Source organism: Ambystoma mexicanum, chromosome 4q (genome assembly GCF_040938575.1).
Source record: "Ambystoma mexicanum isolate Mex_15411 chromosome 4q, UKY_AmexF1_1, whole genome shotgun sequence".
Classification (NCBI taxonomy): Eukaryota; Metazoa; Chordata; class Amphibia; order Caudata; family Ambystomatidae; genus Ambystoma; species Ambystoma mexicanum.
In genome coordinates this window covers 1,110,098,344-1,110,115,181 of record NC_090928.1, presented here as the reverse complement: position 1 = coordinate 1,110,115,181, position 16,838 = coordinate 1,110,098,344, and the positions used below count along the sequence as shown (strand labels likewise).

Sequence of the window (16,838 nt, the reverse complement as noted above, 5' to 3'; positions counted from 1 at the left end):
TTCAAATTATTTCCCATAGGCTTTCCCACAATTCAGAAAAAGCAACAGTGGTAGAATTGTAGTGGATTAATGTACTGCAGAGTTTCTTTAACCTCTTAACTGCTGATTGTTTTCGCTCCCAGTACTGAGCCCTTTTTCGGACATTTTGGTATGTCGGATTCGGTCTCTTGTATCTTTTTTGTTAGAAGTGATATCCTGGCCACATTTTCACCCATTTCTAACCACATGTCGGCGGTCATAACTCCCCCAGATATTCCTAGTTTGCTATAAGGGGGGGAGGGGTTGAGAAAATAACATTTTTTTTTTCTTCAGAAAATGCTAAAAAACATGATGTACAAAGAATCCATTTGTAAGGGCTAGGAACAAATGGTCTGCTGTTCTGAACTCACCATTGTCCAGGCTTTCAAGAACAGGTGCAGTAGAAACAAAAGCACATATCTTATAAGGTTACCATCAGTTTTGTGCGAGGTAGCCGATTTCTTTATTTTTGTTACCCTTTTTTTCCAATAGACATGCTTGGACAGAATGCAAGGGGAAGGGTAGGAAAGTTGAATGGGAAGACAAAAAGGCATACATTTCTGGAAGGTCGACAAAATTCCAAGTTCAGGAAGGGCTCATTTCTGCAGGTATGGCAACAACTACATAGCTACAATTCCCATATTTTAGGAACAAATTGGAAAAATTACAGAATAAATGTTATGTGCTGGACATGTTTGGACTTGTAAGGTCATGACTTCTGTGAAAATTAAGAATCAATGCACCGCTACATTCCCCTGACTCTTCTAGTTAGGAAATTGCAAATATTTCGTAATGTTTCACAAAACAAGCAGTAGCAAAAGCCAAAAACTGAGCAATGGTGCACAGGATATTTATGCTGACGGCCTAAACCGACTTACTTGGCATTTGAAAATAAGGAAAATAAATGTAGTGAATAATGGCAAGCATATATTTTTTGAAAGCGCACAGGCAGACCTTCTGAAGGATGGCTGACATCCACAAGTTAGAAAAGCGTACAGTGTCTAAAGCAGTGACTAAATGTAGGTCACATTTGGGAAATGAAAGGGGTATGTAACGTAATCCAAACCAACAGAAAACAAATGTCCTACCTTCCCACAGGTGTTCTGATAAAAATGGTACCTCACATGTGTCTGTGCACTGACCTTGGCGCAAAGGTAAAAGGCTAAACCACTTGTACATCAAACGCCCTGGTGAACACTTGATTTGGTAGTCTGGACAACCCACATTTGGGCCTGGAGGGTCGCAGCCGCTAAGGAAAACTGGGAACCCCATGCATTTCTGAAAAGAAGACACGCGTGGAAATCCAAAGAGGTCTGACTTTCATGAATCACCCTAGAATTTCTTACACACAAGGCCCGGCAAAGTCCAAAATGTATGGAAAAGAACACAATATTCAGACGTTTGCCACCAGGAAACAACCAAAACACGCCAGCAACAACACATGTCTTACGTTCCCACAGATGTTTCGACGAAAGCGGTACCTCGCATGTGTGGGTGCACTGACCTGGGCAGAAAAGAAAGTGTCCGTCTTGGAGCTCTGGCTATGCTGTTACAGCTGTTCCCTCCATGGAGGGATGGGGCCCCTGCTGGGGCTCCCTGGGACACCGCTGAACTTGGGGACAGTCGACTAACAAGGGAGTCTTACTCCTACGTCCATCCCCTTTTCCGCCATACTTCATGGGAGTCCCTCGCTAGGGACGGAAACTGAACCATTTTCACCAGAAAAATTACCATAACCCTTTAAATTTATACATGTGGGGGCTTGGCCCGAGAGCCCCCGCTCTCTTGACTCTGCTCTTCGGCGCCACACGCAGTGCTCCAGATAAGATTTTGAGGTGGGAGTATTTTACTCCCTATTTTTAAACTTTGAGAGTAAATGTGATTTTTTAAGAGTAAAAATGACTTTTTCTCCTTTGCAAGAGTAAAAAGTATGTGACATCCAGCAGATGTGTGCAAAAACTGTATGGAAATTACTATGCGGCAGCTTTCTGCATTGTGACAGAATACACCTTTCATCATTTCCCCAAGATCTGGTCATTTGATCTCTCCTGCATATATTTAAATGTTGAAAACACAAAAACCTAGCCAATTACATAGTAAAGTAAGCATGAATTGTAGTGTTTTGTGGTTCGATAGCAGAATTGTCTTTTGAGGTTTAAAGTCCTCATTTCTTGGAGCTATTACTACCCAATGGTATGCAAATGTTATGATGATGGGGTGCAGAGAGGCAAAGACTCCATCCTAAATTCTATATCTAATCTCATGGTCATTTATATAGCGCTTTTGGCAAAGCGTATATAGAACATATTTATCACCAAACTCAAGTCTGTACTCCTTTATCGACCTTGAAAGGAGGAAATGCTGAGTTGGCCTTCCCGGTATTCGAACCTGCAACCTACAGATCACGCACATATCGCAGCAATGAGTGCTCAACCAGCTGAGCTATTTTATAGGCTAACCTCCTTCAGAGGTCGGTTAACAGAGTATCGACTGAGGTATAATAATCACAGTGCCTAGCTGTTGGACGAACCATGTATGGAGCGCTACATAAAGTTAAATACCTATCTGGATTATCACAGGGAAAGGTTTTGCCGAGTGTCTTTGAATTACAAATGTAACTTTTACTTGTTTGCTTTTGAACAGCGCTTGCCCTTCCGAGAGAGTCAGATTTTGGATGAATTGTAGTCTTAAAGATTTCAGGCGAGAACACCTGTGATTGTCATTACACCAATCACTCACCCTTGAGCAAAGAGTCTGCTGCCACTGATCATTTATAGTAATGTACCCCATTGACGGCAAGGTTGAATGGATGTCAACTAGTCATAATTTTCAGTGTTTTTATAATTGGAGTGTAAATAAATTGTGTAAATATGATCTGCATTAGCATAATTACGCACACAGCACAGGATCTCTGAAAAATACAATTGCGTAATACTGGTTTGCTTTCACTGGGAAAAAAAGCATAATTTGTTACAAAATATTAATGCTCAATTGCAGCTTAGTTTTCCATCTTATTTTACAGTCCTAAAATTCTAGAAAAATAAATATGCACAGTGCTTCTGTTTGCTCCATGAGCAGCAACACAGCAGAAGCTGAATGGAAATAAACCATTCCTTTTATCACATTGTGCAGTTTGTTTTTTTGAAAGGCTTCAGAGAAATGCATTCTGTTTCAGAGGCTTTTATCCATGGTTTGCATTTACATCCATGTGGATAAAAATCAAAACAAGCCTTCTGGTTTCTGCCCACTAACATGACCTTTGCACTGCCCTCTGCTCTAAACCTGTGTAAATGTACACAGAAAAATATTAAAGTGGTCATATTTAAGATTTATCATGCGTAAAAAGGCCTGGCCACACCCCAGTCCTCTTTTCTGCATCGACTGGAGCGGACCTACTTCATCAGAGCGGTGTTTGAAGCCCTTTTTTTTCCTCAATTCCAGTCTTTTTTTATTTCTAGTTACCCCAGGGACCTTGTTACTAACCTTTTTTGTAGCAGTCTCACAGCCTCTGGCGCAATTTCCCCTCCTACCCCCCCCCAGGCGCATGTTGGCCCAAGTGGGCTTTAGTCTGTGCCCTTCTTGCAAGGGACCCGTCCCCACGTCGGACCTGCACTCCTTAGGGCTCTGCTGCCTGAAAGAAGACTACGATTTTGATCGGCGTGCAATGCCCTTACTCCCCTGTCCCTTAATAACTGGCTTGCCATGTGGAGGGAGCTGTTCTCCAGGTCTCCCCCCTAGCGCATAAAGGACTACGTACGCAGGGAGACAAAGGTGAGTGCTCTCTTTAACAAAGCACCCCTCAAGGACCATTCATTTCCCACGAAACAGCTGTTCGGGAGGGGCCAGGAAGGCGTTATGACCAGCTTGGGGTACCAAGGGTCATCAAGCTACCGGCCTCATGGCCGAGGGCGACCTCTGATCCTACTGGTTCCATTGCTGAGGGGCCTGTTGGCTCTGTCACCGGTCAATCACCTGAGGGGCTTTGCCCTAGTACCGGGCCCATGTCTGAGACGGTTGGGGGGGGGGGGTGGCTACTGCACACGACAGCACTACCGGGCTGAGTGCGCACAGCCTACCAAGCAGGAGCCTGAGGTGCGGAAAAGCATGAACCTGCCCAGAGCATTATGCAGGAGGAGGCTAGGCCTAATACGACACCAGGCGTGTCGCGGCAGGACAAAATAGCGGTGCCGCAAGCCAAAATGGCACCACATGAACCTGTGCGCCAGTCAGAAGGGTGGCAAGGTACAGAGCCCACTTTTAGGGGGCAATGGTCCAACATGATTCCTCCCCGGGTCTCCTGGTTCACGGCAAACCAGCTTGCAGGACCGGGACGCTACAGAGTCCTATGTACAGTGGACAGGGCGCGGCAAGGGCGCATCCATTCACGCCGACCATGCCCACATTGTAGGAGCATGCATCCCGAGCCTGAGGACAGATTCTTCAACCCAGGCTTATGAGATCCCAGCAGATGGGCACCATTCTCCTGGGCATAATAAAGGACATGCTTTCACCGGCTCCAGTGCCACCTCCGGTCCCAGTGCAGTGGCACCTACCCACCCCTACAGGTGCAGTGGAATTTCCGGACACCATCGGCCAGGGCTTTTCATGACAGGCTGGCAGGACTGGCAGAGTATCTAGGCATTCCACAGCCCCAAAAGGGAACAGCCTGAGGGGATAGGGGGGCATTAGCAGAGGCCCTACTGGTAGCATCGGCCTCCAGGTCAAGCATTCCCTTTCTGAAGGATGTTAAAGCCCTAGCAAAAAAATGGGTTGGCTGAAGCCTCACTCAACACAACCGACCAACAGCCTACTGGATGCAAAGTACAGGCAGACTGAGGGGGATTCCCTGTTCCTGTCTGTGTATCTGTAGCCACATTCATCACGGCAGCAGCGTCCATGTATGCAAAGCCCCAGACCTCCACATAGACCTCGACCTTGTTTGGCAAGGAGGAAAAGGTGCTAGAAGCATATGGGAAAATTTTTGTTCAAATGCTGCTCTCCACCTGTGACAAGCAAACAGACGTGTTATCGGCCACAAACTAGAGGCTTTGGAGGGAGGTCTCGGACTTCCTACAAGACATCCCTGTTCCCAAACGGGCCTCATTCAAGGCGGGGCTGGCAGAGGCCAAAATAGTGGCACACGATCTTCTGGAATCCACGGTTGGACATATTGACATGGCTGGCAGAGCAATCTGCGTAGCTTTGGATATTAGAACGAAGGCATGGCTTGAAGCCACAAAGTTCAACACGGACATACAAGACTGTATCCTGGAACTACCGTTTGAGTGGGGCAATCTTTCACTCATCCACAGACAAACTAGACAAAAAGAAAAATAGTTCCCAAACAGCCAAATCACTGGCCATTCTCGCAAAGCCATTGCAGAGGACATTCGAGCAGAACCAAGCCGCACATGGGAAGGACCTTTGGAAAGTTCAGGGGCTTCCAGGATCGGAAGGCAAGGCAACCAGACTGGACCCCCAGCCATCACAAACGCAAACAGCACACTTCATGTTAAGAACAATTCTCATTCTATGGCTAATTTCCCTTACCCAGTGAGTCCCTCAGCAGCTTTGCTGGATTTTTGGAGTTTATTTTTTCCACTTGGTAAGAGTGTGCCTCTTTTCACCTCTTTGTTTTGTCGTGTACATTTCTACTTGTTGTGTGGTTTTGGACTCTGGAGCACACCACTCCATGAGCCCAAACTTGTGTTACACCGCACTTTCAGTGCGGTAACACAGGGTTGTCTCCAAGGCTTCCCAATGACTCCTTTTTCTGGGGCTGACTACTGTCCCCCAGAAACAGGTAAAGTTGCTATTAACTTTACCTAGTCACTTTAAAACTACAGACCCAGTACAACCCATCTTACATGGAGTACTGGAAAGGTTTATATCCTACCCCTTGTTGTCTGTGCCTCTCTGAGCTTTGGTTTGCTCTTTTAACATTTAGACTTAGCTGGTGGCAGTGGTTTAGCTGGTGGCAGTGGTATCTACCCTAACTTTTCTACTGCCATTATACTATATACGCGTGGTATTGTTAGGCTATTATAGTAGCCTCGAACATAAACCCGCTTGACCAAATACTCTTTCTTTTTGCTCCGGTTGGGTTTAGTCGCCATTTCTTTTTGTTGAAGGCCTTGTTTTACTTTGCGCGGCAAACCAGGTTTTCCTTCATTGTTCACCGTCTTTTGGCGGGCTTCTGCCAAGAAGCCCTCCTCTCGGCTTCTCGGTGTGTAGGTGGGCTGAATGTCAGGGAGGGGTGTAGTCACCCCCTGCACAGGGTATCCTAGGAAACCCAAGTTGCACTTTGCCATGATAGGCTGAGGTGGTTGTCCGGGCTGGACAAACCCCCTGCTGCGTGTTTGACAGCCAGGCTGTGTGAATGGGGGATTTTCGCATCAAAGGCAGGACTCTTGGGCTGGAAGTCAGTCGCCACTGGAACTACATGGAACTAAAGAGAAGCGGAGAAGACTGCTGCTGCAACTACCCCGTCCCGGTGAAGCCCTGCTGCAGTCCTGAGCTATCTACCCTTTGACGACCAGAGAAGATCCAGTCCGGAGTCGTCTTCCCTTGAGCCTGGTGGGGTCAACCAGCTCATCTTCACGGCCAGAGCATCCTCTTCGTGGTCGAAATCACTGCACCATACTGCCGTGGTCCAGATAGTCATCTGAAGAGCCTCTCCTGTTTTAAAGGAGCGCACCTTTTATTCACAGTCGCTGCTGCTGGCCTCATCCCCGAGTGATGCAGACCCCTCCAAACGTTGTCCTTCTCGTCTCTACGACCGAAGCTCCAGGAACAGTGGGTCTGCAGAAAACTACCAGGAACAACTGCCGTGGCACCCGCTTCTTACTTGAATAAGGTACTGTGTTCTGCTTTGAGGAACTAGGGTGAATCCTTTTTCTCTTCCAAGGCTTGCCCTTGTCTTCCTTCCCTCTTATAACTTTTGCTTCCTCTGTTGACAATATCCAAGTACTCCTGGCAACGTTGAATCTTGAACTGTCTGACTGTGACTCTCGACAACAGGAACCCGGTTCCACTTGACTCTGGCTCCGGCCTATTGATTTTGTATTTCTGTCAGCGAGTGTTCTCTGATTCTGTCTGCCTTGACAAAAGTATTGCCTATGATTTTTGCCCCAAACTCTCTCTGGTCAGCCAAGGTGCTAAGTGTGTCTTGCCCCAGTAACATTTCTTGCCGCGGATATGAGTATCTTTACTAAGACCGAACTGTCAAAGTGATTGCATACGTATTCACGGTAGCTTTTGTTTCACAACACCGGGCCGCCTAAACATAAGGTACTTACCTTGAGTTGTTCTGTGCCAAGAGAATTGGTTGTTTGTAGTGTGTTTTATGTGTGGTTTTGAATTTATAGAAGTGTTTTATAACAGATGGTTTAAAAATAAATGTACTTATTTTTTTTTACCTGAAACCTCGAGTCAGTGGTTGCTTGAGTCACAGTAATTGTGGTCCCTTTGTGTAATCTCTGGTACTGCTCATATACTCTTGAGATAAGACTGGCTGCTCCGCTACTGCTCCCACTTTAACATAGTAGTACAGGCTTGTACCAAAGGAACTTCACTTGTAGTCTTGTGTAGTGGTCCCTAAGGGCACTGCACAGGATCCTGCCTAACACTTCACACAAGGGCTTCTTTCAGTCTCCCTCCCAAGCACCAGCCTCCGACCCAAAGAAGCAATGACTGGCCCCATCAATATGCACAGTTCTCCAGAGGGTGCGGGGGGGGGGGCAGGCTTGCTCTCCGCACGCAGTCCTGGTGGACTCTCTATTTGGATCTTTGGATACTTTCTGTAGTTTCTCATGGGTTTCGTCTCCTCCACTCCCTCAAATCTGGACACCAACACTGCTAGTGGAGATCCACTCACTGCTACAAGTGCGGCAGTGGAGGAAGTCCACCCCGCCAACTCCTCTCAACGAGGCTTTGGGTTGTACTTGCAGATTTTCACGGTACAGAAAAAGTACCAGGCTGGCCTGCGAGTGGTTTTGGATATGTCTTTCCTGAACCTATGCCTACCCCTCCCAAAATTGAAGATGGTTACACCAGCTCTGTTAGCGGAGTCTGTGGGGGGAGACTGGACGTGCTCCATAGACTTGAGGGATGCATACTTGCATTTCCCTATCTGGCAGCCCCACCGCTCGTTCCTGAGGTTCTGAGTGATGGGGCTACATTTTCAATACAAGGTACTGCCGTTCGGGCTCAACTCAGCCCCATTGGTGTTAATGTAGTATGGACCTTGCTCTGATCAAGGCCCCCATCTATATCATATTGCGACTGATTGGCCAGGGTGGAATCGCCCAAGGCGGTTCGGCAATCAGCCTCAGAGCTTATGGAGACCCTACACAATCTGGGGTTTTCCATGAACCACAAGAAATCTAAACTGCAGCCCACAAACCTTGGAGGGGGGTGGAGGAGGCGGTCAGACATTTCAGCCAACCACCTCTGGAGTCTATCAATACGGATTCCTTTATGTAGGGAAGGGGAGCCACCATATACATGCATAGTGTGCATGGCACATGGACGAGGGAGGAACGGAAAAATCACATCAACTTCCTTGAATTGAAGGCCATCTGGTTGGCCCTCTGGGCTTTCCTGCCTTTAATAAGCGGTCAAGCAGGCTGTCTACAGACGGTTCCACCTGCATGTTCTACATCAGCAAGGGGGGGGCCAGATTGCCCCACCGCTCCCTTGTGCAGGCTCACCATAGAGATGTGAGTGGGCCGCAGCACACCACATATGACTGTCAGCGATTCATTTGCCGGGGGAGTCCAACCTGGAGGCGGACAGGCTTGGCAGACCATGGGTGGGCAACTACGAGTGGCAGCTAGAGAAATCGGTCCTAGCAGACATCTTCAGGGGATGGGGCCGACCCCACATAGACCGTTTTTCCATGGAGCAGAACTGGAAATGTCAGCAGTACGCGTCCTGGAAGGGTAAGGAGCACGGCTCCCTCGGGGATGCCCTACACCTTCCATGGAGCGGGATGCAGGCACATGCATGTTCCCCAATGCCGCTCATTCACAAAGTTCTCAGCAAAGTCGGAGTCCTCCAACATGAGCAGGATTCTAATCGCCCGAGGTGGCTGGCGTGGCCCTTGTTCTCAGACCTCATGAGTGGCAGTGCAGGGTCCCGTGAATCTACCGATTCACGATTGAAGGTTCCTCTCACAGCAGGGGTTCACCCCACTCCTGAGAAACTAGCCCTAGCGGCCCTCTGGTGTGCACACTAGATCAGGTGCAATCTTTCTCAGCACACTTGGCGCGTTCAGAGGGTACAGGTGGAGACATGTCAGACCTACCTGGCCGGCATAGGTGCTTACAGAAATTCTGACCACAAGTCATTCTCTTCATCCAACGTAGTCCAAAGACATCTGACGGGGTTGACTAGTCTATATCCCCATACCAAAAGACCGCACCCGGTGTGGGACCTCATGGTGCATAGGCCCTTTGAGCACATGGCATTGGTAGACCTGAGTTTGGTCCCGATAAGAACAGCCCTGCTGGTGGGTCTGACCTCAGCTAGGATACTGAAAGAAAATCAGGCCCTGATGGCCACAGGACTGTATACCATGGTCCATCGAGACAAGGTGGTGCTTCGCACCATTCAGCCATTTTTTCCGAATGTTGTCTCCTCATTCTACTTGAATGAAGAAGTCTTGTTGCCAACCTTTTTTCCTAACCCGAAGGAGGAAGCAGAGTCTTGCACTAGTGGTGTTCTTTCTAGACCGGACCGAAGGGTTTTGCAAGGCAGAGGCGTTATTAGTCACCTTTGGCGGCTCTAAGCCAGTGCACCAAGCCTCTAAGGCCTCCATAGCCAGGTGGATGGTTGCATCCATTCAGGAGGCCTATAAATCTCAGAAGAAGGAAGTTCCACAAAACCGGCATCGCATGTTCACGCAGTTGGGGCCAAAGCAACGGCTGCCTTCCAGAGGCATGTGCAATGGCAAACCATTAGCAGAGCAGCTATGAGGGCCACACCATCGGCCTTCTGCAAGCATTGTCTGGATACCAGTGCAAGATCTGACTCAGCATTCGGGAAAGCAGTCCTGAGGAACCTGTTTTCTTAGGATCCAAAGCATTGCACTTCCCCTGGGCATCATTCAGTGGTAAAAGCTCATGCTGTATGGAGGAAAGGGGATGGGACGTAGGATTAATTACAAGTTACTCACCATGTCCCTCAATCCTTCCCACATTAATAAAATACGTAGTTAGCAGGTTAATCCGGTTGATGGGTCAAAGAGGACTGAAGTGTGGCACTGGAAGGCGGAGTCAAGGGAGCGTGTGCACCCAGGGCCATGCCCCTGCATGCATACATTTAAAGGGCTATAGACATTTTTCTGGTAAAAATGGTTCAGTTTCCCTCCCTAGTGTTAGGCAGAATCATGTGCAGTATTCTTAGGGAACACTACATACAATTAAGATTACAAGTGATAGTCCAATTCCACCTTTGGTACAACCCTGTATTGCAAGGTAAAGTGGTAGCGATGGCTGAGCAGCCAGACTTATCTCAAGAGCTAATGAGCAGTAATGGGGATTACACAAAGGACTACAATTACTGTGACTCGAGCAAACACTGACTCAAGGTTTCTGGTTAAATATAAGTACATTTATTTTTAAACCATCTGTTCATTAAACACTTCACTTCTATTAAATAAAACCACACTTTAAATATACTCCACACAACCAATTCCTCTTGTTCGGGTCAATTCAAGGTAAGTACATTTGGATTTGACAGACGGGTGATTCGAAACAAAGACGTTACCGTGGGTTAATACGCAATCACTTTTTGTCAGTAATGACAGTTCGGTCTTACAAAAGAAAAGCGTAACCGCGGGAAGAAATGTAACCGAAGTCAAACACACTTGGCACATAGAATTAAAACAAGGGAAAAGTGGATAAAAATCATAGGAAATACTTTTGTCAAGGCAATAGGATCAAAGGACGCTTTCTAAGAGGCATATAAAAGTCAATAGGCCTGCGCCAGTGTCAAATGGAGCAGAGGCTCTGTTGTCGAGGATCACACGGTTAGAATAGTTAAAGATTAACGTTGCCAGGAGTACTTGATATTGTCAAAGGGAAGCAAAAGTTATAAAACAGAAGAAAGAAAGGACAAGCCTTGGGAACGGAAAAGGGTTCACCCTGATTCCTCAAGGTCGGACGGAGAGAACGACCAAATGGACACAGTACCTTTTTCGGATGAAGAAAGCTGGTGCTGCGGCGGCAGTTCCTGCAGACTCATGGTTCCTGAAGCTTCAGTCCTGGGGACAAGGACGACGTCTGGAGCGATCTGCACTACCCAGGGATGAAGCCAGCAGCAGCAAAGCAATGATGAATAAAAGGTGTGCTCCTTAAAAACAGGAGAGGGCTCTTCTGATGGCTATCCGGACCACTACATCTCAGTGCAGCGATTTCGACCCAGAAGAGGATTCTCTGGCTGTAGGTGAGCTGGTTGATCCCATCAAGGGAAGAAGACTCCGGACTGGATCTTTATCGTTGAAGGGTAGATGGCTCAAGACTGCAGCAGGGCTTCACCGGGATCCAGGAGTTGCAGCAGCCGTCGTCTTCTCCACTTATCTTCTTTTCTTGTAGTTCCAGTGGCGACTGACTTCCAGCCCAAGAGTCCTGCCTTTTATGCAAAAATCCACCATTCACACAGCCTGGCTGTCAATCACACAGCAGTGGGGTGTCTAGCCCAGACAACCACCTCAGCCAATCGACACAACGTGCGACTCGGGTCTCCACGGAGACCCTGTGCAGGGGTTACCAAACCCCTCCCGCACATTCAGCCCACCTAGACACCCAGACGCCAAAGGAGGGCTTCTTCGCAGAAGTCCGCCAAAGGACAGATAATAAGGAAACCAAACCTGGTTTGGCACGAAAAGCAAACAAAGACCTTTCCAACACGAAATGGTGAAAAACCACGCTAGGACCAAGATAAAAATGATATGGGGTAGCAGGGTTTATGTTCACGTCTGTTACCACAGCCAGAACACTAACACAGGAATCCGTGTAAAAATGATGGTTACCACTGCCACCAGCCGTGTCGAGTTGGGAAGGGGGACACAAAGTGCCCCTTGAGGTACAGAAGGACAGTGGAAAGATATTCCCCTCCATTACTCCATTGTAAAATGGTTTGTACTGGATCTGTATTTTAAAAGGACTAGTAAAGCCAATGGTGACTTTACATGTTTCTGGGGGTCAGTAGTCCTCCCCAGAAATGGAGTTCACAAGGGAAGTCTAAAAGACATCCCAGATCACTGCACTAAAGGTGCTGTGTGACACACAAGTAAAAAGAAGATGCCTAGGGAGTTGGTGACACTCCATACCTCATGAGCACAAAAAGTACAACGCACACAAAAAATACACTGAGTGGGGAAAAGGCTCACACTCTTAACAGGTGGGAAAATAAACCCCAGAAATCCAGCAAAGCTGCTGAGGGACCCACTAGGTAAGGGAAATTAGCCATAAATGAGAATTCTCCCTAACACCTAGCGAGGGACTCCCATGCATTATGTAGTACAGGGGACTATGGACTAGGAGTAAGTTAGTCACTGCAGTGAGAAACTTGTAATTTTGTCTCCGGGGAGGGATTGGCACACTGCCAGGGCTCCCTGGGACCACTGCTGAACTTGGGGGACAGCTGACCAACAAGGGAGACGGGTGTCCAAGCCCAGAGGCAGCACCCCCCAGCCATCCCAGAGCTCTGGCTCGCCTGTGTTACAGCTTTTACCTCCAGCACGGGCTGGGGACCCTGCCGGGGCTACCTCTGACCACCGCTGAACTTTTGCATAGTTGATCAACAAGGGAGACAGCACCCAAGGCTGGGTTCATCACCACTGACCATCCTAGAGCTCTGGCTGTGCTGAATACAGCTTTTCCCTTTGGGAAGGGACAGGAACTCTGCCGGGGGTTCACTGGGACCACTGCTGGACTTTCGGATGGTCGACCCACATGGGAGACAGGCGCCAAAGGCTGGGAACGACATCCCGACCATTTTGGAGCGCTGGCTGACCTGCGTTACAGGTTTTCCCTCCAGGGAGAGATGGGAACCCTGCCGGGGCTCCCTGGGACTGCTGCTGAATTGGGGTCCGTCGACCAACAAGGGAGACGGGTGCCCAAGCCTGGAGGCAGCACCCCTGGCTGTCTCGGAGCTCTGGCTGGCCTGCGTTACAGCTTTTCCCCACCAGGGTATCCCGGCAGTGTGCCAATCCTCCCCAGCGAGAAAAGCTGTAACAGCCCAGCCACAACTCCAGAACTGTCTGGGGTGATCTTCCCATCCTTGGGTGCTTGTCGGGTTGGTCGACCGTCCCAAAGTCCAGCAGCAGTTCCAGAGAGCCCCAGTAGGGTCCACATCCCTCCCTGGAGGGAAAAGCTGTTAAGCGGGACAGCCAGAGTCTCTCAGCTTTCCAACAAGCCCTCATATGGCCAAATCAGGCAAAAAAATGCTCTTGCCTTTGCTAAATTTACATGCTGAAAGCTAATGGCTTCAGCATGTAAATTTCATTTCCTGATTACGTCTGCGCACTCTTCACAGCAACGAAAGGAGTTGGACAACCCTGATTGCTGGAGAATTTGATGGGACTTATGTTGTCACAGAAACTTTGTGCTGCGCCTCCTGCACTCGCCTTCTACGGTTTGCTCTTTGTTTTTGTAGGTGCCCCCCAAAAGCCCCTCCAGCCGCTTCACGGCTCTGCGTCTTTAGGGGCACCCCTTTCCTCACTAATGTGCATTATTTTTGGGGAATGGGCTATGGTAACCTTTACTGCAGTATTTTACGGTCGTGAAGTAACCTAGCTTTGCTACTTGCCATTTTATGTTAAGGTTGTTTGTTTCTCTGACTTTGTAGTTTGCAGTACAGCCTTTTCCCCAGCAAACTGAGTGAAAGGATGATTTAAAGGCTACAGAAGCAAGGGTCGTGTAATAGTCTGAACCTCAAAGTGGGTATTTTGATAGTAACTGTGGCTACACAAATGAGAATGGTGCACATTCTCTGGAACAGCCCACCTGTCTCAGTCTTGCGACAGACCTTCTCAAGTTCCGGAAACTCCTCAAGACATTCCTCTTATCTTCCTGCTTCTCTCCCTTGCTAACCTCCTTTCTCTTCTCTCCTGCTTCCCTCCTTTGTTCTCATCCCCAACCTGTCCGGACAGCTGACTGGTCGCATGGTGCACCTCCAAAGCCTCACAGGTCCAGGCTTCCCTACCAGTCTTGCACTTGCCTCCGGGCCTCTGCACTCCGCCTTGCATTAATGCACTCGGAATATGTTCCATGCGGGTGGCACCCACTGCACCTGACCCTGCTGGACTGGGCACACTTGTTGTTCTCCCCCTCCCTCACACAACCTTAATTTTACTAGGCTTAACATGTTTCTGTCATGTCGTCTATCCCCCTCAGTAGCTGTCTTTGCCTGCATGCATAGGTGCATGGATGACCAACCTTTGTCGTGTATGTTTCTTCTCACCCCCTCACACTTCTCCCTCATTCTTTGTCACTCACTTACACTAGTAGAAATGCCCTGGCCTAATATGCTAGTTATTGCTGTTAGATCATTCAGAATCTTCAAAGCCTAAGAATGACGATGATGGCCCCTTGTTCATTTCCCACCATGAAGCTCTTTGAAGCACTTCACTTGTGTATAGGCACTTTAAAAATAAACAATTACATGTATTCCAGGCAGAATAAAGTGATGCAAGACTGAACTTGAAGCCCTGAAGCCAGTGTTCACTATTTGAATGTAGACCGCTGGTTCCACTAAAATGTACTTTCTGAGTTGGAAATAGCGATTAACCTTTTGTAACTTGCCATTGCAACTTTACTTTCAATAATCAAGTAATCGTTTTAACCTGTCTTTTTAAAACTATTGGCTTCACCAATGGTTGTGTAACCTCTTATTGAATGAGAAGATTCTACCTTGAATGCATTTTTTGTACTTTCTTATTTTGTTAAATGTCTCCATTTTCTTTTTTATAGGACTTGCTGTTGGCCTTGGAATTGGGGCATTAGCAGAAGTCGCAAAGAAAAGCCTTAGGTCTGAAGACCCCACAGGTGAGCATTCATTACATATCGGTTGTATAATGACTTGCACTTCCCACTTTGAAAGGAGAAATGGTAAAAACATCTTCAAAATAGAATTTGGCATTTGCTTCCTTTCTTGAAACTTAATCACAAAATGTGTTAGCTTGTTGATGTAGATTGTAAGCAGAGGATGCTTGTCCCTATATCTCAGAAGCTCTAAAGTAAACTGGAACAGCAAGTCATTCCAGTTGCCCATGTGTGAGTAGCTGTAAGAAACCAGCAATGGCAGTTCTCCAGCATGGGGTTTGGCACGGATTTACATGCTCATTAATATTCCCTGTAGTCAGGCAGGGAGTCCTCTGTAAAAGAAAACAGTTTCACTTACAAACTGTCTTTCTCCTTTAAACCAATCACTGTCCTCTGGGTCATACTGCCCCCATCCAATGATAGTCCTCTCCCTGAGCCCCACCTCTGGCAGCCTTCTTCAGATTTCTACTGCATGCTTGTGTTGGGAGTCCTTGAGTTGCTGTCCAAGCTTTTTTTTTTCCAAGTTCTATTTTTGTTACAAAAGAGCCTGTGTACTCATATCTTCATCGGCCGGCAACGGGGATCCGTTGTTGCAGTTGTGCGCCCCTCAAGGGCGATTATTCGTCAAAGTTTCTGGAAGGCTGTCTTGGGCCTACTTGGCGCCCTCCAACCATGAAAGAGGAGAAAAAGGAGGGAAGGACCATCTTCAGACCCTGCGCCAAATGCAAGGTACGGAACATCTTTGTGGAGGACAAACATCTAAAACGTCTATACCGCCTGCATCCGGACCACAACGAGGATGGGTGTGAGATATGCCTGGGCTTTTCAAAAAGACAGATGGGTATAGCAGGCTGGCGGCATGGCTCAAGTTGAGCCAGGCCTCCGAACCCTGCTCGGGGCAGGGTCATGTCTCACCCAGGACACAGTCCGAAGAGCAATCTCCCTCCGGGAGGAGGTCTGTCCTTTGAGGCTGCCCCATCGGTGGGGGTCCAAGATAAGGCTAAGAACCACAAGACCGATTCCACCAGGTTTGTCGCTGATGCGGGTCCCAGGTTGGATAGGCAGCGATCACCATTGCTGTCCACTTCCGTAGCCAGCCTGCCATTGAGCTCCTCCTTAAACAGGAAGTCATCCACCCTGGCCTAGTTGGGGAACAAACAGAAGAGCCAAGGCCGCAGGAAGGGAAGGCCGCGAAGCCCAAGCAGGCTCAACCCGCACAACCATAGACTCAGTCGACCACTTCGACATCCTCTGGGGCGACCACTGCGGCAGGTGGTACCGACTCTATGAGGGTGGTCCCTACAGCTCAGTTTGATTGCCTGCCAGGCGCAACATGGCAGCAAAGCCTGGGGGCACCCTTGGTGGGGGGTGCACTGTGCAGGCTCTGGTACACAGCCCTCAGGAGGGGAAAAGGGGGGGGGGTGTCAGTGAAGATGCCCCAAAGGAGCCCTCCAAGACATATGTTTCAGCCAATGGACATCTCATCCACAGACGGCCAATCGTCCATCCATACAGTCCATGAGGATGGCGGCACAGTGTTTAGCACTCCATCGTCCCCCCCCCCCCCCCCCCTCGGCAGAGGGACATATCATGGACATCCTGTCAACTCTCCACACCATATTGACAGAGATCCAGCAGAGGTTGCCCCCAGCACAGGCACTTGTTGTACCACAGGCACCTGACCAGCCTCCGCGTAGGAAGAGGAAGTGTCATGCGATGCCGCCGCATCAGCCTCCGCCACCCCATTGGGGCTCTGACTCCACCAGCGAA

General features: G+C 48.5%; 1 protein-coding gene across 1 annotated transcript in view; it reads left to right on the top strand.

Annotated features, from left to right (window-relative positions):
• COQ8A (coenzyme Q8A) overlaps positions 1-16,838 on the top strand; it is a 1,433,786-nt gene that overhangs the window by 480,190 nt on the left and 936,758 nt on the right. The window contains exon 5 of the mRNA XM_069608680.1: positions 14,997-15,071. Coding sequence (XP_069464781.1) covers positions 14,997-15,071 — 75 coding nt within the window. The remainder of the gene's footprint in view (positions 1-14,996; positions 15,072-16,838) is intronic.